At 47.7% G+C, this 26,500-nt stretch overlaps 1 protein-coding gene across 2 annotated transcripts in view; it reads left to right on the top strand.

Moving 5' to 3' along the window:
• ERCC4 (ERCC excision repair 4, endonuclease catalytic subunit) overlaps positions 1-26,500 on the top strand; it is a 338,934-nt gene that overhangs the window by 271,058 nt on the left and 41,376 nt on the right. For both annotated transcript variants that reach the window (XM_078663097.1, XM_078663096.1), the window contains exon 8: positions 6,448-7,018. In XM_078663097.1, the coding sequence (XP_078519223.1) occupies positions 6,448-7,018 (571 nt within the window). The remainder of the gene's footprint in view (positions 1-6,447; positions 7,019-26,500) is intronic.

Below are 26,500 nucleotides of genomic sequence, written 5' to 3'. Positions count from 1 at the left end.
ACAGGGAGGGACGCTCTGTGGCAGCTGCAAACAGGCATAGGGCAGCGGTATCTTTCTTTGCTCAAGCTAGGGGCTTGCGTGATCCCACTAATACCTTTATGGTGCGTAAGGCTTTGAGGGGTTGGCGCCGTATTCAGGGCCATCAGAAAGATAAGAGAAAGCCCATAGGGTGGGCACGGCTGACAGCTTTACTGGGCACGCTGGACACTGTTTGCAGCTCAGAGTGGGAGGTACTCCTTTTTAAAGCAGCATTCTCCTTGGCATTTTATGGGGCACTGAGAATTAGCGAACTGGTGGCAGGTTCCAAGTCAGACCTACAGGGCGGCTTGCAAAGGGCGGATGTAAGGATACAAGAGGACACCATGTGGGTGACCATTCGGAAGTCAAAGACTGACCAGGAGGCAAGGGGTCACACCATAGTCCTCCAACGGGTCCCCGCCAACCCTTGCTGCCCAGTGAAGCACGTGGAGGTATTGCACGGGCTGCTAGTAACCACAGCGGGCAGGGCTCTGCTCTGTCATTCCGACGGTAACCCCTTGACCAGGTTTCAGTTCAGGAGGGTATTGGAGATGGTGGTCAGAAAAACAGGTCTTGACCCTAAGGAGTTTGGCTCTCATTCCTTTAGGATTGGGGCAGCAACTGAGGCGGTAGCAGGGGGCCTCCCAGTGGAGGGAGTCAAGAGAATTGGAAGATGGTCCTCAGATTGCTACAAACGATATGTACGGATTGACATGCTGTGATTACATGGTGCTCACGCTTGGTTTGTTTCCGCTTTCTTACAGTTTCTCAGACCTGTTACGCAGGGGAGGAATCTGTCGTCGGGCACCAACAACAGACATCAGCGCGGAACTACAGCCAGGAAACAAGGAGAAAGAATGTTTGGATTGTGGGTCACTCCTATGTGAGACGAGCCGAATGTGTGTTTATTTCAGGTGGCCGCGGGAAAAGGGCTGCACAACTGGGGTTGGACATCACGTTCTTTGGGAGAGGGGGGTTATGTTTCAACCAGTTTAGGGGCTTCTTCCAGGGGCTGTTAGCGCGCCGGCAATCTCCCCCGTCAGTGGTGATACTTCACCTGGGGGAGAATGATTTGGCCAACATGGGGAGGCGCATTCTGATTGAGGAGATTATCTCAACTGCAGGGTGGATGGCCAGGACCTGCCCGGGTTGCACGGTAGTATGGTCGCAACTCATACCCCGATTACAGTGGCGGGGGGGGGATTCGGTCAGGGCGTTGAATCACTCGGTAAAGAGGATCAACACACGATTGGATAGGTTGTTTCGAACCCCCCTGTTGCAGACAATACCTCATGGGTGCATCTGGGGCGACAGGTATTACTTGAGGGATGGAGTGCACTTGAATGAAGCAGGGAATGTCTTGTGGTCTGACAATATCTGGGCCTGGTTGGAGGGATTTGCAAATAAGAGCGTTCCTTAGGTAGGGGTTAGAGGGGGGAGGCCAGATCGTCGGTTAACAATGCTGGCCTGTGGCGGTAAGGTCATTATCGGTGAGCACATATTTGAGGTCTGAGGGGGCGGGCATCATCCTATGGAGGTTCCCGCCCAGGGGGAGGGGCCTGCGGGCCACTCCTAGAACTCCAGGGGCAAGGTAATTGATGCTGCAAAGGAGCGCGGGTAGGAGTAGTTCACGCTTTCCTTAGGCTGGTAGCCACCCCGCGCGCGTATACTCATGACGTCACCGGCTGGCGCAGAGTAAGGGCCCTCCTTTAGTGGGTAAATGGAGTTCAGGGCGTAGACCGGGCAATTCCCGGGGTAACACTGCGCATGCGCACGTCTCATGGGGAGGCGCAGCTTGTAGGACCTGACACCGGTAGTGACCTTGCCATATGGCCAGAAATGTACAAAAATCAAGATGAGGATGTTAGACTCGGTTAGGAAACAACATGTATTAGAGTTTTGTTAAGGTCAGGCTCTCAAACTTGTTGACAATAATTTTGTATCTAATGTCCTGCTGATTTTTGTATAAATTGTTGATCATGCAATTAAAATCTTTTTTAATTTCATATTTTAATAAATACGGCCGGGCGACTAGCGCCCGCCTTCCAAAAAGTAAAGACGTCTCGTGTCCACGTTTCTCTGGGTGTTGGGTGCCGGTTTGGGGGGGAGGCGGCAGCTAGTCGCTGACCATGTGAAAAGGGGGGGCCCTCGGCCCCCCCGCACGCATGGCGGCGCGGCGACCGTCTCCCCCCCTTTCTCCATTGTTGTCTCTCGGTGGTGGGGGCGGGCCCTGGGGGGCGCGACCCACCACCGATTGGCCGGCGGCCTCCCTGACCCGGATACCAGGTAGAAGGTCCGGGTCAGGGGGGGCGGGCTTCAGGAGGGGCGGGCCGGGGGGGGCGTGCCCCCCCCCCGCCTGGCCCCTAGAGAATAAAGAGGTGGGGAGCGCCCAGGAGACCCCCTTGTCCCTGGACGCTCCCTCACAGCACGGTGTGCCCCGCGCTCGGGGCTTCTTTGTTTTCCCACCCACCATCCCTTGGAACAAAGTCTTGTGGCATTCATTATGTCGGTTTAATGGTAAGTTTGCGAAAGTACTGTCCACATGTCTTACATGGTAGTAGATATGGATCTGTTTGTATATTTTGATGATGCTTTTGTTTAGGAATTTTTTCCCTTTTTTAGCAAACTGTGGGTGAAGTACTTTTTTCTTTGATGCCAAGTGTCTTTTAGGCCTTTTTTCCCTTTGTAGCGGTACGGTGATGCTGTTATTTATTAGCCAGTGTAGCTGTCCTTTAGAATTTTTCCCATAGGTCGTCGTATTTATTAGGTATGGGGCATGCGGTAAGGTCATTATCGGTGAGCACATATTTGAGGTCTGAGGGGGCGGGCATCATCCTATGGAGGTTCCCGCCCAGGGGGAGGGGCCTGCGGGCCACTCCTAGAACTCCAGGGGCAAGGTAATTGATGCTGCAAAGGAGCGCGGGTAGGAGTAGTTCACGCTTTCCTTAGGCTGGTAGCCACCCCGCGCGCGTATACTCATGACGTCACCGGCTGGCGCAGAGTAAGGGCCCTCCTTTAGTGGGTAAATGGAGTTCAGGGCGTAGACCGGGCAATTCCCGGGGTAACACTGCGCATGCGCACGTCTCATGGGGAGGCGCAGCTTGTAGGACCTGACACCGGTAGTGACCTTGCCATATGGCCAGAAATGTACAAAAATCAAGATGAGGATGTTAGACTCGGTTAGGAAACAACATGTATTAGAGTTTTGTTAAGGTCAGGCTCTCAAACTTGTTGACAATAATTTTGTATCTAATGTCCTGCTGATTTTTGTATAAATTGTTGATCATGCAATTAAAATCTTTTTTAATTTCATATTTTAATAAATACGGCCGGGCGACTAGCGCCCGCCTTCCAAAAAGTAAAGACGTCTCGTGTCCACGTTTCTCTGGGTGTTGGGTGCCGGTTTGGGGGGGAGGCGGCAGCTAGTCGCTGACCATGCTATGAAATCCTATATCAGTATTAACCCTGGGCGTAGTTTGCGAAGTAGCGCTACGCGTAGCCACGCGAAGTGCACTTCGCTAGCTACGTGTAGCACTATGCGAACTGCGTAGTACCCCGTTTGAACTGTGCACGATGCCGTTTTCAATGATTGCACAGTGCGGATAAGCATCCGGCACTGTGCAATCATTGAAAACGGCATCTTGCACAGTGCGAGCTGTAGTTTTCTGCCGCTCAAGTAGATTTTTACTCGAGCTGCAGCTTTCTCAACGCGGACTGGTAGTTTCTCATTGCGAGCATACGCGACCACTCGCAATGAGAAACCTGACCTCCCCGCGTTGAACATCTCGCCTGGAGGTTTATTTTCCTCGCTCGCGATCGGCAACTTGATGTTACTGATCGCGAACGAGGAAAAAAGTCTCGCCGCGATGTCATTATGCTTGCTCGCGGTCGCCAACTTGACGTTGAGGACCTCGAGCAAGCAAAAAATGACGGCTGCACTACGCTACGCGATTTTGCACTGTGCTACGTGCAGTTCGCGTAGTGCGAAGTAGTGGAAACTTCGCAAACTACGCGAGCGTAGTGCTTTGCCCAGGGTTAATCAGTATGTACCAATGATGTTTGCACAATTTCTCTTTCAACAATTACTTTTGGAAAATCTTGTATGCTCGTGGCCCAGAACTATTGCTCAACTCTCTCTCCTTATTTATTTAATTTATTTTATGGATTTTCTTTTATTGTGCTGAGAGCAGTATATCCCAAGGGTTGCTCTGCATGCCATGATAAAGTGCATTATCTCTAGGAAAGCTAGCCTGAGAAAAGAATTGTTTAAATCCTTTCCTGACTGCACCATAACTTTGATGTAAAGCAGCAAAAGGTAGTCCAACACACAATAGCTACAAGTGTGAAACCTCAATATTGTTATATCTGATGTCCAATACCTGCACTTGTATTGATTTTGCTAAGAAAGACATAAAAAGCTGCCAGCAGAAGCAAGAATGAGATGATTTGTTTTGTATAACCATTGTACTAGGTTTAAACTTTAATACTTTCCTTTTTTTAGTACACCCTGCTTTCTAAATACGGATGTTATTTTTTTTTAAATTAAGAAATATTGAAATATTATTTGGAAGTAATATTGTTATAAAGACGAAACGAACTAAAGTGACTGCCAGCCAACGGCAATGATTTCAAGTATTTTGGATTTAGAGCTATTCTGTGAGCTTATGATTGCTGGCAGTAATGGCAGCAGGATAAACCCTTTTGAGGTCCATATTTCTTTTAGGGTCTGTAGTATTTGTTTATGGTTGCTGGTATTGTGAGTGACGATGGTCACTCACAATACGAGACTATTCAACATTTGCTTATTGTTTGCTCGTGTGGTACAGTGATTAAGACTGTTTATTTGTTGTGAGTGGAATGGTGATCAGTCATCAAGAAGGTTACTGAGTGGTGTTAACATATTTGCCAATTATGCCATTTTTGAAGACAGTGGCAGGGTTTTTTTGCCAGTATGAGCTACGAGCCTGTGGTTTTAAACTGTTTTATATACATGCTTATTCAAGTATAGTTGTTGCAACGAATAGGTGCTTGTTTAATATTTAGCAGATATGTAGGCAGGTACTTGTGCAGTACCTTCAGTACAGTGGATGACTATAGTTTGACAGGAAAACTGATTGCAGTGTTTGATCTGACTTGATTGATTGATTGTTGTAGAGAAGCTTTTAGGAAAGACTGTTCAAAGCTGAACAGTTTCTTTACGTGGATGTTGGTGTTAGATTCCCAAGGAAAAAAAAGGATAGACCTTAATCCTTTTCTCAGAAGTTGTGGGGTGGTCTATAGGTTTAATGGGTCATTTGTGATTGTCTCTATATCAAAGACGAGCTTTGGAAAGCCTGTGTGTGAAGGCAGTTATTAGGGGAATGGAGAGCTGGCAGTAGAGGACAGGAGGACGAAAGTGATTGAGGGGCAAATCTGAGTTTGATGTGGCACAAGAAGAGATTTTGAAGTAGTCAATGATCCCAAACTCACAAGGTTCAGTGTGGTAAATCTTTCCATTTCCTAGAATAGTTATTGGAAAATATATATGTTCAGTTTCCCTAGTGAGTTTGTGGAAATTCACAAACTTCTCCATGATACTTCCCAACCTTGGATAAGTCGGGGATTTTTGGTCTTGCAAAGAGCTGGTTTAAATCCTCTTCCTGGGTTGCAAGGGAAATTGAAAACTTCCAAACCTGGGGAAGGTGTAGGAGAAGGTATTTTCCCACTGGGGAAAGAAGTTTTCCCTGTGGAGAAACCTAAACATAAAATATAATTGCACATCAGAAGTCCCTTTCCCCGATGTACCCTACACACAAATCCTCATTGAGGAAAAGCAAAATCAAATCACATTTCTGGTCGTACTCCCAGAAAACTGGCACTGGTAGAGGTTTCCAGGCATTTTACTAGGAATGTTTGTAAATAGGGAAAATCTTAAATCTGCACGGGAGTAGTTTTGCGTGTGCAGATTAACAATTTGTGAATCAGGCCCATCTGAACTAGCAGAGGTTCCCTCTTCACCCAAGAGTTTGGAGTGCAGGATACTGCTGGGGCTTGTGGAAAGTTGAAGGGGCCACCTGGTACTGAAATATCTAACTCTGGAAAATGCTTTAAAAAAAATATATATACAAAGACCAGTATCACAAACCACGTGACCAAATGTCCGCTGACCAATTATAAATTAAACACCTGAGTGACAATGTTTTAAGGTAAAGTGTAAAACTGGTTTTAGAACCAAGAAAAAATGTTTGAATACGTTTAGTAAATGTACTTTAGAACTTTTCTTTTTCCGTTTACTTTCAGTTTGGGTTGATTACACGTATTTTGTATGCACACATAGTATAATAATTTGTCTCAAGGTTTCTCAGGTCGGTGCTCATGTAGGTGGTAGTAGTTGAAGTGTGGTGGTAATGTAAAGAACTCCAAACGTCTTACTGTATTTTATTTCCGCAGGAAGAGTTTTGATCTGTGCCAGTGATGACCGAACGTGTGCCCAGCTCAAGGAGTACATCACTGGAGGAGCGGAGGCCCTTCTAATGAGATTGTACAACAAAACGTTTGGAAAGGATGCAAAAGCTGAGGAAGTGTGGTTGATTGGGAGAAAAGCTGCAGGATCAAAGGCAAGATCCAAAAAAGCTAAGCCTGTGACTGCATCGAAACAAAATAAAAATAAGAAGCCAGAGTTGACATTAACTCAAATGATGGGAAGAGCTGAGGAGGAGGATCTGCCAGAGGAGGGAGATGATGACATTTATAAAGACGATAGTGCAAGCCAGGAAAGCAGCAATGAAGAAACCAAGCCAGAAGGTCTCCTCATGAACCTCCCTTCAGATACTTCTTACTACTGCATCTTAGAAGAACCTCTTACGGTTATTCACCCTTTGTTGGGCTGTAGTGATTCCTACGCTCTCACACGGGTACTACATGAGATTGAGCCAAGATATGTTGTGCTGTATGATGCGGAACTGAGCTTTGTACGTCAGCTGGAAATTTATAGAGCAAGCAGGCCTGGCAAACCTTTGAGGCAAGTATGCAAACATAAATGAATTCATAACTCACTCTGCTTGTGCAGCTGTTGAAGTGCAATCATTTCTACAGGTATGTGACCCTAGTTTCACTTGTTGGATTTTTGCATCGCCATCCTGTCTTTCATAATAGAGATATCAAAAGAGCTCCTTGCATTACCAAGCTTCATTTTATAACATATATGATCGCTATAAACAAGTTTTCAACAGACTCCACTGGCTTCGAATGAGGGAAACAAATTCCATCCTCTCTGCGTGGTTTATAGATAAATGGAAGTTATTAAAATGTTGTTCTATGCAATCTCATAGCCATAAATCACTCTACTAAATATTATCCTATATACTAACTTGTTTTCACCATGCTCTGAAACCAGGGTGATACAGTACTCAGTCACGCCATAATTGGAGAACACAGCAATGTAATTCCAGTGAGATAACTATTCCCTCTAACCTACATTGAACCTCACTTCTCAAATAAACACAAATGCATGTTGGAACTTGTAGTTGCTCTTTGAAATACGATTGTAAAGCTTGAAAAGATTTCTTGGTAATCGAAGCGCTTTCTAGGAGTAGTACATCTTTTTATCTTAAGCAGATTTGTTATATCAACAGCGCTAATGAAGAAACGTAATCACTACTTTGGAGTTAAAGGCTTCTTGCCATTTCTTTTAAGGGTGGCAGATTATTTTGCGTTTCCAATTGGGGGAACTCCATTTGCACTATTGTAGCGGGTCTCAATGGGAACATCTTTCATTGAAGCATTTCTTTAAAGAGCTTCAAAGGTTGCCTTTAATATTCTGTGAAAAGGACATTAGAGTTAATGATGCAGAGTCAGATATTTAAATGAGGTGGTGCCCAAATACGCCATTTTCCACAGTCTCTGTGATAGGTATTGGTTAATGGTAAAATAGACAGGTCTACGTGTAAGGAAACTGATTTTCAAAGTGAAATCCTCTAATCCCATCAAATCCTTAGAGGGGTGGGCCTAAAGTTAACATTACCTTCTATCTGGTTTGATGCACTCTGTTGAACAACGTAAGGTATTAGGTATTGCTCTAAAGTATTTCGTTATATTGCACACTTTGTCCTAAATGTAAGGTGTGTTGTAAAGTTACATTAGTAACAAACGCTGGCAAAGCCTACAACTCATGGCTCTAAAAGGCAGAGCTTTTGGCAATATTTTGTGCAGCGACAGTCACATGTGCAGGCTTGTGGACATAGCTCGCAAACTGGGAGTGGGTTTTCTATTAAAGAAAGCATGTATTGTGATGCATGTATCGTCACACCCCGGTGACCATTTTATTCAACCATTCTGAAATGCAAGACCATTTTAGTATTTAGAATAGAAAATTAGGAAAGTGAAAAAAGTGCATGCAAGCGTAAAAAAAAAACTTGCAAGGCATGTAACAGAGAAACGCATGGGGAGAAAGAGCAAGGAAGCGCATGCATTTCCGGGAAGTGCCATATGATAATGAAAAGAGTTCCCTCGAGTCAAAAGTGAAAGGATACAACTCATCCAGTCACGATTGCGAGACCAACATGCTCCTAGGTGGAGCAAACACAAGAAAAGGGAGGAAAATCACCGATTTCCGAGTAGATACCTGCCTGAGACGAACAATCCCTCTATCCATAATCCATCAAGTGGCCTGACCGAAAGCTCACTCATGAACAAGGGGCCTGATTTAAAGCCCACTCTAAGTATATGTTATCGATTGTAAACAAAAGCCCTGCCAGCAGAGCTATCTGGCCGAGACCTAAAAATGACTCAAATGAATATTGCGAAAGAAAAGGATTGCATTAATGCTATTAAGCCTCACCACAAAGCAGAAGCACTTAAATAAATGCATAGTAAAGTAAGATCTTCTGAATTCAGCTGGGGCATAAAATTCAGAATTAGAAGTAGGGCTCAAACATCCAAATCATAATGGCTTTGGCGTATGATCGTCAGTTTACAACAAAGGGTGCCAGGTTTTAAGCCATTTCAGTGGTTTTTGTAGTGGGGTTTAAGCGATGCCAAAGAGCTTTAGATATTTGTGAGACTAAATAGTGGCAGTGCTGATACAGTTTAGATCTGCTACTGCACGAGCCAGCCTTTACTTATTTTCAGTAAACATAGCCTTCTTGGTAGATTAATTGGTTTCTTATCCACCTATTACAGCTATCGTCTAATGAACACAATTTGAGTAAGGAATTGTGGAAACGTTTACTGTTGTGTTCACTCCTCTTTAACGTTGTATTCTGCCTCTTCCCGGGTGTAGGAGAGTAGGGTCTGCAATCCTATGATCACCCAGATTTTTGCTTTTTGCTGCACTGGTTTACGACTTTCCCTGGCTGTGGGCCTGCTAATCAGACCCACAGCCTAGCTGTTCTCTCTATCCAAATTGTACTCAGGTACTGAATTGGCCCTGGGCCCTCTCCAAGTCCCTGTACCCAGGGCTGAGGTGCACCCAGAAGTCTCCCAGGGGCTGAAGCATGTATTGTGCCACCCCTGGATTGACTAACTAAAACTGACACAACTGGCTGCACGACAGCTGGGGCAAGGTGGTGTACTCACCCTTTGCTTTAGGTATAGTATACCTATATCTAACCCTAAAATGGACACACAGATCTCCTATCAGTCACTCCTATGGCAGGCCTTAACAATCCTGAAGGCAGAGTGCTTGGAATCGTGTGAGATGGGGCTCTGGCATGAGCTGAGCCTGTCTGCGGCTTTCGGGATCCATCCCTTAGCCGTTTCCATGATATCGCATACCATATACTCTTAAGTGCATTATAATCCTCGCGGTTATGTGCCAACTCTGGTATCGCTTTATCAAAACATGTCGAGTAAGGTGTCATACGAATTGGAATACTAACCCCTCGCCAATTCTGGCGACGGGGTTAGCATTCCACCCTTCTAGAGGGACACGACATGCCTGTAACCTATAACCCGGTTAAAAGTCAGACAGAGCCTTAGCATCCACAAAATGGATGCTGCCACCGAGACACAAGTCTGCCCTCCTGCTGCTGGGAGTCCTCCCAGAGCAGGAGATAAGGACAAAGGGTTTCCTGCCAGGGGCGGTGCCAGCACCGTCCCAGACAGGGTTTTGTGTATTGTAGGTAGGCAGGGCTTTAGAGGAAGGTGACTGCACGTGGCACCCCGGTGCTCACTGTGCATAGGCTGGCTGGAACCAGTTCCAGGGTCACTCCAGACCCTGTGCTGGGGAAAAGCCCGCCAAGGAAGTGGGTGTAACCACCCCCCTCCTAGTCCCACCCATAGGGCAGGACTTAGTCGCGTGCCAGCCCCCTTTTACAGGATAAAGGTAGAGACTGGCCCCCTTCCAAATCAGATCATCTTTGAATCCTGAAACTACTTTCCACGAAAGGAACTCAAGACTTCTTCCTAAGATTTCTCCCTTGTGACTAAGGAGTAGTCACCCTGCATCCGCAGGCACCATCTACAGAACACTGCGGTCTGCTGCAAGTCCTTCCTCCGGAATCCGACTGCCCAGCTCGACGAGAACCGGCTTCCCTGGCACCTCTGACCTCTACCTGCATCATCAGTCACGCTGAGATTCGTGGGTGTGATGAGACCTCGAGGGACCGGCCATCTTCAAGACTGCACGACTTCTGAACAGCAAGCCCGCCGAGTGAATTCCTGGTGAGTGCTTTGGGGCCCGAGAAGCCCCCACCCTGAGCAGCTCCAGCACCGAAGAGCAGCCCCCCAGCATCTCCACGATCTGCGTGGGGCCCTTCTGCTTTTTGCTGCTCACCGCGTTGTTTGGCTACTAGCCCGCTGGCTTGTGGCCTTCCTGACGACGCCCGACGACATTTCTGCTGCTGGTCTGGTTGCTCCAGACTGGCCCTTGCTCCCTTCCAGAAGAGGAGCACCCCGGACCCTCCTGGTCCACTCAAGACGCCATTTTGAGTCCACCGCGTGGGCTTGAATTAGCCAAGGCTTGTTGCCCACTCCTGGGTAACTTCGACGCCAACGACTTCATCCTTCGTGGGACAGCTCGCACCTCCATCCTGGTCGCCGACAACGCCTCCTGGTCCGAGAGACTGCAGAGCCCAGCAGCGCCCACTCACCTGACTGCGGTGACTTCGCCCGGTGCCATCCTGGTGCCCACTTAATCACTGGCTAGTGATTCAAGAACTTGGTCCCCTCTGCTTTCAGGTTTTCTTCTTCCTTGATCCAGGCTTGGATCCATCGAACTTTCCTTCACTGGTCGCCTGCCAGCAACTTCTTCCTTCCAGGCTCCTGGTCCGGCAACGAGATCCCCGACGTCTTTTCAGACCTATGCAGCTGCAGCCCCTGGGCTAGGTAACTTCGGCACTCCGGTGTCCCAGCATAGCCTCACTATCCAAGGGTCAGGATCCACTGTCGTTTTCTCCCTACCAGGTCGGGTTCGCCCGTGAACACTAACTTTGTGAATTCTAGCTTCCATAGACTTTGTCCCGCATCCCGCGTGAGAGTGCACACTCTGCACCCGAGTCCCCTGGGCCTCCTAGTAGTAATCTAACGATTCCCTAGTCCAGTCCTAGCGATTCCAAAGCCTATTAGAACTGTTACTTACCTGCTAGTAATTCGCATTCCACTTTTAGCGTATATGGTTTTTCGTGCCCCTCGGGCATTTGTGTAACGTGCTAACTTAAAAGTATTTTCGTAAGAGTTTTGTTGTGTGCTTAGCTCCCTGTCTCATAAAGAGCCAGGGTAGTCTTGTTATAAATAAATACACTGTTTATTTTCATAACAACTTGTGTGGTGTCCTTTCACTGGGTGTTCAAGGGGTAATGTGATGGTAAAACAGCTGGCTTAACACGCCCTCTAGAGTCTTAGCCTTAGACTGCTCGTATCCATGCTACTAGGATAGCTGGTCTATAAGGTTGACTTACAACCAATCATCAATAAGGGTTGTTTGGACTGATATATAGTGATCACTAGAATAGTGAGCACTGCACATCAGGCCAACTTCTCACATTGGTGAGCAGCGGTTGGGATTTGAGCTTGCTGTTGTTTTACCACACATATCCTAAGAATATCTTGTGAAAGATCACATAAGTACTAAAGGTACATATAACTTAGCTTAGAATACTCTGAGTTCTACTGAACCAGCTGTTGTAGCTCCTAGGGCCTAGCACACCCTAAACTACAACTCTAGCAAGGGATCAGTAGGCAAACATATAGTGTAGGTAAGTGCACCACTTACACCTCACTAGAAAAGCATGTCGACTCAGGAGGACTCTACTGAGACTCCCCTGGTCAGTGTTGACCCTCCACAGGTCACTTCAAGATATGCAGCTCTCAGCTTTCATGAGATGAGACAGATCTGTGTCTCCAGAAAACTGAAGCAGGGGTCTAACCCCACCACTTCCTTTCTGATAGGTCTCTTAGAGACATATGATGCCAGAAAGCTTTCTCAGTTACATGAGAACATGCCAGCCTTAGAGGGAACCTCTGGGGATCCAGATCTCCACAACACTGATTCAGCAGTTGAGGAGGAGGATCAGGAGGTACTCTCTGGGGATGAGGTAGACAAGGGTCTTGAGGTAGTCAGAAGGCTAACTAGGACCAACTTAGACTTACTTGGGCTAGGATCTGGGGGCCCCCCAGTACTAACCCGAAGTGGGCCTAACCTTGGAGTTAGGAGAGATAGATCTCTTTCTAGGGACTCCAATAGATCTCTGCACTCTAATGCCTCTTCTCAGGGGAGAAGGAATCCTCCACAGAGGAGATTTACTTCCCCTCAGAGAAAGGAGCATGAAGCTAGGATGAGACAAGCTGAACTGAGGATTGAAAGGGAAGAAATTGCCCTGGCCAAAGAGAAGCTTGCCCTGGCAAGAGAGCAGCAGATGAGTGGGCTAGCTCCCACTGGTGGCAGCAATCTCCCAAGAGATAGAGAGAAGGGTTTAGATACTAAACACCTGACTAAAATAGTGCCCCCCTTTAAGCAAGGGGATGACATCCAGAAATGGATGGCTGCTCTGGAGAGGGCCTGCACTGTGCAGGGCATTCCCCAGAGTCAGTGGGCAGCTATACTGTGGCTCTCCTTTGATGGTAAAGGTAGAGATAAGCTCCTCACTACAAGAGTGGAGGATGCTAACAATTACCAGGTCCTGAAGAATACACTGGTTGATGGGTTTGGTTTAACCACTGAGCAGTACAGGTTGCTGTTCAGAGACACCCAGAAAACTCAGTCTCAGGACTGGTCTGATTTTGTGGATTGTGCCACTAAGGCTTTGGAGGGCTGGTTGCTGGGTAGCAAGGTTACAGATTACACAGGATTGTATAATCTAATGATGAGAGAACAAATTTTAAACAATTGTCAGAGCCAGTTGCTGCACCAGCACCTTGTTGATTCAGATCTGACCTCTCCCCAAGAATTGGGAAAGAAGGCAGACAAATGGGTCAGGACAAGGATCAAGCAGAACCAGAACCAGAACCAGGGTGGTCAGAAGAAAGCAGACCAGAAGGGTAATGTTAAGAATGATCAAAATGACCAGAAGTCTTCACCAGGTCCCCAACAAACCAAAGAGGGTGGGGGTCAGGCTTCCCAGAAGAAGAAGACTCAAGAAGGCCAGTCAAAAAGGTGGTGCCAGTACTGCAAAAGTAAATCTCACTGGTTTAGTGAGTGCACCAAAAGAGGAGGAGGACAAACTCCTGCCACTACAGCTCCTAAAGCAACTGCACCCCCTAGTACAGTCAGTAGTGGTAGTGTCACTCCCAAGGCATTAGTTGGGTTAACCTTGGGTACTGAGGGGTCTGACAACTTAGTTGGCACACTCACTCAGGCTGTCCTTGTCTGTACAGGGGATATGGATATGTCCCCTGAAATAAGTCCCAATACTTTGGGCAAATACAGGCAGACACCTTTGATTAATGGCAAGATGGCTCAGGCCTATAGGGACACTTGTGCCAGTGTCACCATGGTGACACCTAACTTTGTGGACCCTGGACAGATCATGCCAGGTACTGATTTCCTGGTGACCAATGCCAGCAATGTCACTACTAGTCATAGTGTGGCAATTGTGGCTTTCTCCTGGGGGGGAGTGAAGGGACAAAAGAAAGTTGTAGTCAGTTCAGACCTCCCAGTTGATTGTTTGTTGGGCAATGATTTGGAGTCATCACAATGGTCAGAAGTGGAGCAGAGGACTCACATGGAGATGTTAGGCTTGCCAGCACATGTGCTTGCTGTGACTAGGTCACAGGCCAGAAGATGCCCCACTGAACAGGTGCTGGATCCTGAAATTATGGACCAGACACCTCCCAAGAAGAAGAGCAGTAAGGGTAAGGCTTTGCCTTCCCCCTTGCCCCAGGTTGAGGATCAAGTCTCTGAGGAGGCTGATCTAGAAGAGCTGAGGGAAACTGAGCCTAAAGAGCTTGAACTTGATCAAGTTGAGTTTCTGGGCTCAGGGGGACCCTCCAGAGCAGACCTGGGGAAGGAACAGTTGAGCTGCCCTTCCCTTGAACCCCTCCGGCAGCAGGCTGCTGCTGAGGCTGCAGGGAATGCCACAGGTGCCCACAGGGTATACTGGGAAGATGGACTCCTGTACTCTGAGTCAAGAGACCCCAAGCCTGGTGCAACCAGGAGGCTGGTCATCCCCTTGTCTCTGAGAGGTTTCCTTCTCACCTTGGCCCATGAGATTCCCCTTGCAGGTCATTTAGGTCAGACAAAGACTTGGGACAGGCTTGTCTCACACTTTCACTGGCCCCATATGAATGAGAATACCAAGGAGTTTTGTCGCTCATGTGTCACTTGCCAAGCCAGTGGTAAGTCAGGTGGCACAACAAAGGCCCCCCTCATACCACTACCTGTGGTGGGGGTTCCCTTTGAAAGAGTGGGGATTGACATTGTTGGTCCAATGGAACCCCAGACAGCATCAGGACACAAGTTTATACTGGTGGTGGTGGACCATGCCACCAGGTATCCTGAGGCTATTCCCCTTAGGACCACTACAGCCCCTGTAGTGGCAAGAGCCCTAGTTGGAGTGTTCTCCAGAGTGGGTTTCCCTAAGGAGGTCGTTTCTGACAGAGGTACAAACTTCATGTCAGGATATCTGACTGCCATGTGGAAAGAGTGTGGTGTGAACTACAAGTTCACCACACCCTATCATCCACAATGCAATGGGCTTGTTGAGAGATTCAACAGGACCCTGAAAGGGATGATTCATGGACTACCTGAACCTCTTAGGAGAAGATGGGATGTCCTGATCCCCTGCCTCTTGTTTGCTTACAGGGAGGTCCCACAGAAGGGGGTTGGCTACAGCCCTTTTGAGCTTCTGTATGGGCATCCTGTAAGGGGACCCCTGTGTTTGGTGAAGGAAGGATGGGAGAGACCTCTCAAAAAGCCTGCAACCAACATAGTGGACTATGTACTTGGTCTCCGCTCCAGGATGGCTGAGTATATGGAAAAGGCATCTAAAAACCTTGAGGCCAGCCAGGAACTGCAAAAAGCTTGGCATGACCAAAAGGCTGTACTGACTGTGTACCAGCCAGGACAGAAGGTGTGGGTGCTGGAGCCAGTGGCCCCAGCAGCTCTGAAAGACAAATGGTCTGGGCCCCACACCATCATTGAGCAAAAGGGAGAGGTTACCTACTTGGTGGACCTTGGAACTCCCAGGAGCCCTCTCAGAGTGCTCCATGTTAACAGGCTCAAGGCATATGTTGACAGGAAGGACATGAGCTTGCTCATGGCCACAGATGAGGGACAGGAGGAAGAGAGTGACCCTCTCCCAGACCTGCTCACTCAGAATCCTGATGATGGGTCAGTTGATGGTGTTGTCTTTTGTGGCAGCCTCACTGAACATCAGCAACAGGATTGCAGGCAAGTTCTGCAATCCTTTCGACATATGTTCTCTCTGACACCCAGCCAAACTGATTGGTGTACCCATGATGTTGACACTGGAGACAGTCTGCCTGTCAAGAGTAAAATCTACAGACAGCCTGATCATGTTAGAGACTGCATCAAAACTGAAGTGCAGAAAATGTTGGAACTGGGAGTCATTGAGCCCTCAGATAGCCCTTGGGCTAGCCCAGTAGTTCTAGTGCCAAAACCTCACACCCAGGGTGGTAAGAGAGAGATGAGGTTTTGCGTGGACTACAGAGGCCTCAATGCAGTCACTAAGACTGATGCCCACCCAATACCAAGAGCAGATGAGCTTATAGATAGATTGGCTTCTGCCAACTTCTTAAGCACATTTGATTTGACAGCTGGGTATTGGCAAATCAGGTTAGCTGAGGAAGCCAAACCTAAGACAGCATTTTCTACCCCTGGAGGGCATTATCAATTTGTGGTAATGCCCTTTGGACTGAAAAATGCACCTGCCACCTTCCAAAGGTTGGTGAATCAAGTCCTCACTGGGCTGGATGACTTCTGTGCAGCTTATCTTGACGATATTGCTGTCTTTAGCTCCACCTGGGAGGATCACCTGGTCCACCTGAGGAAAGTGTTAGAGGCCCTGCAAAAGGCAGGCCTCACTATCAAGGCCACAAAGTGCCAGATAGGGCAGTCACAGGTTGTATACCTGGGCCACCTGTGGTATATAAATAAATAATACCGGATCTATTTTTGGATGAATGAATGAATAACAGATAGCTCAATAAAATAAGAGTCAAGATTCGAGGTAGTAGGAGTTTCTGCAGGTTTATTACAGCATAAGGACAGGATCAGGACAACCTGCATAGGAACAGAGGTAACAGGGCCCAGCAGGACAACTGGGGCCCAGCAGCTGCCGGGGCTTGATCTGGGATGAGCGCGCTAACTTTTAATAACAATACATTGACTTATATACATAGCGCAAACACATAGCATTACATTGCAGTAGGCGTAGCAGTGGATGGAGCAGAAGGCGTGACGCGTAGCAGTCGCGAAAGATAACAGTAAAAAGAGGTGTAACTGAGAGTTTACATGGACATGTGATGCAAACGTAACAGAATATGTCATGAATGGGCGGAAACATAGGAGGGGGCTACCTAAGGAGCCGGGACCTCTAACCTAATGGTGCGCGAAAACTGGCAATGACGTATTACTAGGAGAAGCTGGGGGCTACGAACTCTGTGCTAGGAGCAGAGACTAAAGTCTGGAGGGTCGGAGCGACATGTACCTAAACCCTATCTGGTATCTGATGTTTAGGGAACATGTTGATATAAACTAGGAGTCATGAGGGGAAAAGCTAACTTGATTCTAAGACTGGACCATGCATTATTCTACATGTAGTGCGTGATGAAGAATATTAAATGACCAGTAAATGCAGTATTTCTCTAACGTGGAGCCGAATAGGCTGAACAATGACGGAAACTATTGATGCAGTTCAGTAGCTTAGGAATGCAGAAGAGGAGGACTGAACTGATAACTGGAACTATAACATACTTTTGGCAGACTCAGAGGCAGAGCCAAGCTGCACCGGGCACTGCGAGGCAGGAAGTAAGTGAAGGGTCGAGGATACAGGTGGGGGCTGTATCGCTCCTCAGCGAGGCTTTCAGGAGACAGGAGCTGAATCTGATGTCCGGGCCCTTTTGAGGCCTGGAAACGGGGACTTTATACTGGAATAACGTGCACACTGGGAAACGTGGCAACGTAGCTTTACATAGGCCTGATATTCGTAGTATTCACGAGGACTGGAAACTAGCATACTAAAGGTGGACACAACTGGAATTGCGTCTTTAATCGGACATGGGGAATAACATATGCATATTGGTCATGCACACATAACATATGATGGATGAGGCCTAGGGACACAGAACATGGCAAAATTTACTTTTCCACATTCCCTCCTTGTCACTACGTTTCCATCAGGAAACATCAATTTTCATGATACCATCTATCATTTCATACAGTACCATTTGCTCGTCTCGAATTGTCTTGGAACGGGATTTAGAACGGGGCTTGGGACTAGGAATACAAGAGGTAGCACACATGCTGCAAATCGCAGGGCCACATTGTATACAGAGGCAGCAGCTAAATATGATCGCTACTGCAATACCTAGAAAGGACAGGACTTTCCATCCCCAGGCGGAAATTATATTCCAGAACCAACCAGACCATGTCCAGGTGCCTGGATCTTGGTGTAACAGATGGGCAATTTTATGGAGTCTGGTTATAGCTGAATAAACAGACGGTGCGTTATTTGGAATGAAAATGCAGCAACTAGATCCGATGACTCTACAGGCCCCGCCCCTATCGGCCAGTATGACGTCAAGGACGAGACGATTTTGCAAAACGACAAATCTCATAGCAGATTGTTCTTCGGTTAAGTTACCTAGAGCAGAGGCAGTCTCATTTACTACAGCTTCAAGGGTTCTTGTTAACCTACGGATCAGTTTACTATTCTGGACAGGTCCAACAAAGAAGAAGAAACCTTTATTGAAATCTGTATACTGTTCTAGAGTAGTTTCAGTATAATCGACAATTGGGGACTCCCTTCTATGTCTAATGTGTACTAGATGTGTGTTTCTGTGATAATCAGATGGGGCTAGGAAAACAGGTGGCAGTAGGAAAGCAATGTAACAGGTTCCCTCCCAATCGAGGGGCAGACGAACATATGCAGTTTGACCACAAATAAAATAAGAATGACGTGAAGCTTTGAAAACAGATTTCCCACTGTCACTATACTGGACAACAGTAGTACATTCACTATGTCCTACGTGTACGGAACCATAATTACGGACACATAATTCGCCTTTGACTGGTAGTACTGAAATAGCAGGTAAGTCTGGAGTAGTATCAGACTGAACATTCAGGACCATGAAATTCGACGAATAATTACCTAAATTATATACTTCATTTTCTAGATCTAAACCTGTTCTGTGGGGGAAACCTTGCTTGTCTGGAAAACATGTACTGTTAAGAAAAGACATATCTGTTGAGGATGACGTTAACGTGGACCATGCTCCACACGAACCATTGTGTGAGAATGGATAAGGAAAGAGTGGCAGAACTCCCTTCGGCGTCTGGAAAGGGGGGAGTCGACCACACACCCAACAATTAGTAGCATTGCTGGTCTGGTGTGAGTAATGTAACATACGGATAAATGTGTTGTTGCGCATAGCGAGGCGGTATGAATATTCGTGAGGAGGCAGATCACTAAACGTATGCTCTACTGTAGCATTAGCAGACATATTTACATGAGGAACTGGAAAATACAGATAGAATGCATAGCTGGTGCAGGAAATCAAAATGCTGATAAATAATATGAAACTTAGAAAAACGATACATCTGATTGAACTTTGACTGACTCTCTCACTATGGGGGTCTATTTTATACATGTCAGAAACAGTCTAACCGTTTCACCTAGGGGAGGACTTATACAATCAAACTGACTGACTTATTTTACTAGACCTGAGCTTTAACTTATACTCCTGTTGCGGAGTTTTCTCTAACAAGGGAGGGGTTGTAATAATGTCTTGTGCGGGACAGTCCTTAAGAGCAATATTCTGGCAGTCCTTCAAATCCTGGGAAATGTTTTTAGAAACGGATTTCAGTCCTTTAAAAAGTTTAACATGAGAAAGGTGGATCCATCCTTTTCTGCCTTCCAACTTGACGGCAGTACGGGTGGTCAAGAGGACCTGACGTGGCTCCTTCCAACGTGGTTCCAGCGGACTTGATCTGTCAAAATTTCTGATCATCACCAAGGAGCCTGGAACGATCTCGTGCGGTGCCACCTCGGTATTGTCTGGAAATGCGGCGGCAACCTGTGAACGACATGAGTTGAGGGCAGACATCAAGGAAGCTAGGTAATCTGTCAGCATATTACATGAAACATCAGTAATACTTCGGGGTCTAGGAGTACCCCACATGTTAGGGGGGCGGCCGAATACGACCTCATACGGGGACAGACCTGATCTGGAATGTGCGACCATGCGCATATAAAACAGGGCGACTGGCAGAGCTACTAGCCAGTCCACACCTTTTTCTTTACTGACTTTGGCAATACGGATTTTCAGGGTCTGATTATGTCTTTCGACTAGACCGGCTGCTTCAGGATGGCGTACACAATGGAACTTCCACTGGTACCCTAACAACAGGGAAACGTGCTTCATTAACTCTGAGGAGAATGGCTGACCGTTATCAGAATATACGACTCTAGGGAGTCCATATCTAGGGAAAAACTCACGAACCAACTGCTTGGCAGTGGTCGCGGCTGTGTAATCTGGGACTGGATATGCTTCTGTCCACCTGGACAAAGCGCATACAACTACAAGGACATACTTGAAACCTCGACATCGCTCCATTTGAATATAATCCATCTGGAGGACCTCAAAAGGGTGGTCAGGGGGCTGGAAACCACCTTGTTCCACCGGGACACTTTTACCTGGATTAAACTGACAACATATCATACAGGTGCGGACTTTCTGCTTGGCTGCAGCTCGTAAATGCTTGTTGAACCAAATGTTCTGGATACTGTCTAACATAGCTTTTTCTCCTAAATGTGCTGGACTATGTGCGGTATTAATAATGACTTGAACCATAGAGTCGGGGAGAAACCATGTGGCTCTACCCTTCGTTAACCATCCTTGATCTGTCTGGACCCCTCCTTGTTCAGACCATTTCTTGATTTCATCGGGAGTAGCATGTAACTGGATATCTATGACGTCTTGCGTAGGGTCCTTAACTGTCATGCATGTAGTCGGATCTGGAGTATGTGTCTGATTAACTGGAATGTCTGGAGTCTGTGCTGTAATCTCCTGAGGCACAGCCGGGAGCCACGCTCTTACTGTTCTTTTTTAAAATTGAATTGTGTTCTATTTTTTTTAAATCCTTGTTATTTACCTGACACTCGAGCCCCTGCACAGCGGATCCAGCGCTGCAGAGGGCGAGGCTGGGCTTGATTGAACCGCCGCCTTCCTCGCGGTGCACAGGCCACGCCCACTTATTTAGGCCACGCCCCCCCCGCTCGCCAGCATACTTAAAGCGCTGATAACAAGCGCTGCTGGACTCCACTAATCTCCTGAGGCACAGCCGGGAGCCACGCTCTTACTGTTCTTTTTTAAAATTGAATTGTGTTCTATTCTTTTTAAATCCTTGTTATTTACCTGACACTCGAGCCCCTGCACAGCGGATCCAGCGCTGCAGAGGGCGAGGCTGGGCTTGATTGAACCGCCGCCTTCCTCGCGGTGCACAGGCCACGCCCACTTATTTAGGCCACGCCCCTTCCTTCACCAATCCTCTACCAGCATATAGGATGTGTCCATACCGGAAGCGCAGCGGACGAGCGCAGCGGGCGCGCCGCCTGCGCGCCGAAGGCGCGCCTAAGGCAAGCCCGTCTGCGCCCGTCCGCGACCGGACGGGGCCCGGGCCATGTCACTCTGCCCAATCTACTACCCTCACTCCCAGGGACTTGATTGCCCTACATTCACTGAGGTCACTGGATACCACCAGCTCCACATGCCTGCAACAACTAGGTATTTATCAACCCCGGAGTACCTTTCCTGAGCTACAGTCCCTCCCGTCCCTTCTCACTTCCGAACCCTCAGCTTATCCTTCTCCTCCTAAACCCCCACTTGCTCAGGCACCCGCCAATATGGAATTGGCGGTTATGTACCTTAATACTCGTTCACTTGTCAGACACCAACTTGACATCTTCCACCTCCTAGACTCGGACCGACCCGATATTCTTCTCCTAACCGAGACTTGGCTGACTGAGGACTCCTCCCCTGACATCCTAGCAGCCACCCCTCCAGGGTATTATATACTTCATGCCAATAGGCCTGCGGGCAAACTAGGAGGCGGCGTAGCCGCCATTATCAATCTCTCCCTCAGGTTCACTTCCCTTTCCCTCCTCAACATCCCTCAGGTGGACTGTCTGGGAATCAGACTTGAATCTTCTGTCTCCCCTCTTACCTGCGTTTTGGTTTACCGTCCTCCACAATCTATGCCCAATTTCTATTCGAACTTTGGTGACCTGCTCTCTCAGCTCACCATCAACAATTCTAAACTCCTAGTCCTGGGAGACTTCAATTACTGGCCGGCAGATACCCATGAAAGCCCTCAATCCCTGGCTTTCACCGATCTTTTAACTGGGCTTAACGGTACCCAACACATTCATCTACCCACTCACTCCAAGGGACACACCCTTGACCAGGTGTGGACCTATAACCTTGAAATCAAGTCGCTCACGATCTCACCTTGTCACTGGTCCGACCACCATTTAATTTCTTTTCTCCTCTTGGTTCCTCCCCCGCCCCCGCGCAGCCGAGGCCCTAGCCTCCAAGCTCGCAACTGGAACAAAGCAGACCTTGACCTATTCCTCACCTCTCTATCACCCTCGGCTTTGGTCACTCTAGGCCCCATCGACTCCCAAGAAGCTGCACTAGTCGACTGGCTAGAACAGGCCAGCGACAAGGTTGCTCCCCTTAAACTAATAAAATCCAAGCGCCCCCACGACGCACATCGATGGTTTTCTGATAGTCTTAAAACCTTAAAACTTGGTCTCCGCCAGGCCGAACGCCGCTGGCGCAGAAACTATGACCCTGTAAAGAAACAACTCTTCCTAAAATTATTGGGAGAATACAAACTAGCCATATCAGCTGCAAAAACTGCTTACTTTTCCACCAAAATCCTTAACTCTGCGCAGAAATCAAAAGATATTTTCGCAATCGTTGACGAGCTCTCACACCCGGATAGGGTAACTCTCAAACCCCTTCCGTCTCAAGCACTCTGTGACTCCCTCAACGGTTTCTTTATAGAAAAAATTATCAAAATCAAAAACAGCATCTCCTCCACTCCCCCGGCTGCACCCTCAACTGAGGCTGCACCCTCTGTCAACCCTCAATCCTTGACTCAGTTCCCCCCGATATCAGAAGAAGTCTTCATTAGTCTACTTAAAAAAGTCTCCTCTGGTTCCCCCACAGATTGCTGCCCCCCCGCGATTCTCCGGGCTGCCTTCTCAGCCTGTCCCACCCCTCCACTGGCCCTTTTGAACAACTCCCTCCTGCTCGGCGAAGTTCCCAGTCAGTTTAAGAACGCGGAAGTAGTACCCATCTTGAAGAAACCCAGCGCCGATCCTACAATTATGGCCAACTTCCGTCCCATTTCCCTCCTTCCCTACCTTAGCAAGGTACTTGAGTCATATGTCACCAACATCCTCAGCTCCTTCGTTGAGGACTCCAACTTTCTGGACCCTCAACAGGCTGGGTTCAGACCAGCCTACTCAACCGAGGCGGTCATTCTCTCTGTAATGGAGGAACTCCGCAGAGGTGCTGACTCTAACGCCAGCCAAGCCTTAATCCTCCTGGACCTGTCGGCAGCCTTTGACACGGTCGACCACTCCATCTTGGTCGACCGTGTCAAGGAGGCTGGTATTGGAGGGACGGCCCTTGACTGGGTTCGTTCCTTTTTGACGAACCGCCACCAATCTGTTCGAATCTCCCAATTCTCGGCGGATAGGATGAAACTCACCTGCGGAGTCCCGCAGGGCTCGTCTTTGTCCCCCCTCCTTTTTAATCTATACCTTACCCCCCTGATCCGCTCCCTCCGGGGCAGGAATGTCACTGCATTTAATTATGCAGATGACATCCAGCTCATCTTCAACCTTGACTCGCAGGAAGCGGCCCAGGATTTCCAGTCCACCCTCTGCCATATCAGTGACTGGATGGGCGCTCACCACCTTAAGCTCAACCCCGACAAGACGGAGCTCGTTCTTGTCGGAGGCTCAGCCAACCCATGGAACTCCACCTTTTGGCCCCTTTCCCTCGGCCCCCCTCCTAGTCCCGCCGAAAAAGTAAAAAGCCTAGGGGTCTACATTTCACAAGATCTTTCCATGAACCATCAGATCAGTGCCACAGTATCCTCCTGCTTCCACCAGCTCAGGAAAATCCGGAAAATAGCTCACTTCCTGACCACTGAAGCTCTCACCTTGGCGCTGCTGGCGCTAGTCATCTCCCGGATTGACTACGCCAACGCCCTATACGCTGGCATTCCGCAATACCAAATAAAGAGACTTCAGTTAATCCAGAATCAGGCTGCCCGTCTCATCTACCGTCAGCCAAAACATCACCACGTCCGTCCCCTCCTTAAAGCCCTTCATTGGCTTCCTGTGTCGGAACGCTGGAAGTTCAAACTTGGCTGCCTAACCCATAAATCCCTGGCTGGCATCGGCCCCTCTTTCATCTCCTCTCTTCTTCATCCGTACGCCCCCCCCAGACACCTCCGCTCCTCCCATCACGCCCTTCTCCAGACACCTAGGTTCAGGCGAAAAAAGCACGGAGGCCTTAGATTCTCCTTCCTGGCCCCCTCACTCTGGAACTCTCTACCTCTAGACCTCAGACTCTCCTCTTCTTACCTTCACTTTCGGTCTCTCCTAAAAACTCACCTTTTCCGTGGTGTCTATACATAATGCTCTCCTTTCTCCCCTCTCTGCCTCTTCATGGGTTAGTGATCAGCGCCAAGAAACCGTCCGGTGAACGCAGCGCTCTACAAATCCTTTTTACATTACATTACATAAGCTTGGCTGTGCGATCTGCTAGATCATTACCTTGGGAAATAATGTCAGTAACTTTCGTATGTGCTTTGCATTTCATGATAGCAATGGATGTCGGTAAATGTATGGCATCTAACAGGGCTTGAATAAGGAGACCATGCTGAATCTTGGTTCCATGAGAAGTCATGAAACCTCTCTCCTGCCAGAGCACTCCGAAGTCGTGTACAACTCCGAATGCGTAACGTGAATCTGTGTAAACATTAACTTTCTGGTTCTTGGCGTGTATACAGGCTTGTGTCAGAGCGACTAGCTCTGCTGCTTGAGCGGACAGGGTGTCAATACGGTGTGTCTCAATAACTTCGGTGTCAGTAGTTACTGCATATGCGGCGACTAGTTCTCCTGTACTAGTTCTCATACATGAACCATCCACATAAAGTGTCAGGTCAGGATCTGGTAACGGAATGTCTGTCAGGTCTTGTCTTGGCTTAGTCGTAATGTTGACTACTTCCACACAGTCATGTGGGTCAGGATTTGGATTAACTGATGGTAACAGTGTAGCAGGATTCAGGACGTTGCAGCGTCTAATTTCTATGTGTGGCTGGAACAGTGTCAATTCATAACCTGTTAAACGTGCAATTGTCAAGTGCTGAGTTTGTGTTCGGTTTAAAAGAACTTCTACTGAATGTGGAACTTGTACTGTCAGGGAATGCCCTAAAACTATGGAATCACTTTGTCTGATAGCTAGTGCTGTGGCTGCAACTGACTTGAGGCACGCAGGCAACGCCTGGGCGACTGGATCTAATGTGCTCGAAAAATAAGCACAGGGCTTGTATTGACCTGCTTGATCTTGTGTAAGAACAGATAATGCTGTACCTTCGCGTTCAGTAACGAAAAGTGTAAAAGGCTTACTGTAGTTCGGTGTGGCTAGAACTGGAGCTTGACATAGGGCTTTCTTTAACTCATTGAAACTAAGTGTATGTTCAGATGTCCAAGGGAGGACAGTCGATACGGCTGCCTCCTGTGTCGTTAACTGTATCAGTGGCTTGGCTAGAAATGCATACTGAGGAATCCATTGTCTACAATAAGAAGTAAGGCCGATAAAGGCACGTACCTCCTTCTGGGTTCTGGGCTGGGGAAGACTCGCTATTAACTGGATACGGTCGGGTGTCAACTGCCTACCCCTCTTGGACAGCAAGTGTCCTAAGTATACCACTTGCTGGACACAGAATTGAAGCTTCGAAGGTGACACCTTGTGCCCCATCTCGGCTAGAAAATACAGAACTGTAAGGGATGCTCGCTCGCAAGCACGTTCAGAACGGGCTGTGATCAGGAGATCATCGACATACTGGAGCAGGGCAGTGTCAGTTGGCATGTGAATGTTGTCTAGTTGTCTCTTGAGTGCTTGACTGTAAATACTAGGGCTTTCTGTGAAACCTTGAGGAGCGCGTGTAAACATATAGCTCCTTCCATTTAAACAAAATCCGAAAAGAAACTGGCTGTCTGGATGAATTGGAACACTAAAAAATGCATTCTTGAGGTCTATGACAGTGAAAAACATGGCTTCGGAATCAATAGCAGTTAACAGGGAAGAGATGTCTGGGACAACTGGGTACTGCGGAATAATACATTTATTAAGCTCTCGTAAATCAATCACTAATCGATATACTGGGGGTGCATTTGGATCAGTACGTTTCATGACTGGAATGATCGGAGAATTGCATACATTGGAGTCAGTTTCTACAACTACTCCTTGAGCCATGAGCTCGTCAATAATTTTGGATAAGGCTGCTACAGCCTCGGGTGGCAATCTGTACTGTCTGATTCGGGGTAACACTACACCTGGTTTGAGAGTCACACGATGGGGTGTGATTTGCATATAACCTACATCAGTTGGACCTTGCGCCCATAAATGCTGCGGAACATTAGACAATCTGGAATCAAAATCTCGTAATACATAGTGACCCTTAAAGTCACGTAGGAACAGACGTATTCCCTCTGGGGAGCAGCAAATAACAGCACCTAACTCTTTCAGTGTCTTAATGCCTAACAGATTTTCTGGACATGACTTAGTAAGTAACAGATCA

The sequence above is a fragment of the Lissotriton helveticus genome, chromosome 10 (assembly GCF_964261635.1).
Source record: "Lissotriton helveticus chromosome 10, aLisHel1.1, whole genome shotgun sequence".
Taxonomy (NCBI): Eukaryota; Metazoa; Chordata; class Amphibia; order Caudata; family Salamandridae; genus Lissotriton; species Lissotriton helveticus.
The sequence above is the reverse complement of the archived record's forward strand: the minus strand, read 5'-3'. Positions and strand labels throughout refer to the sequence as shown.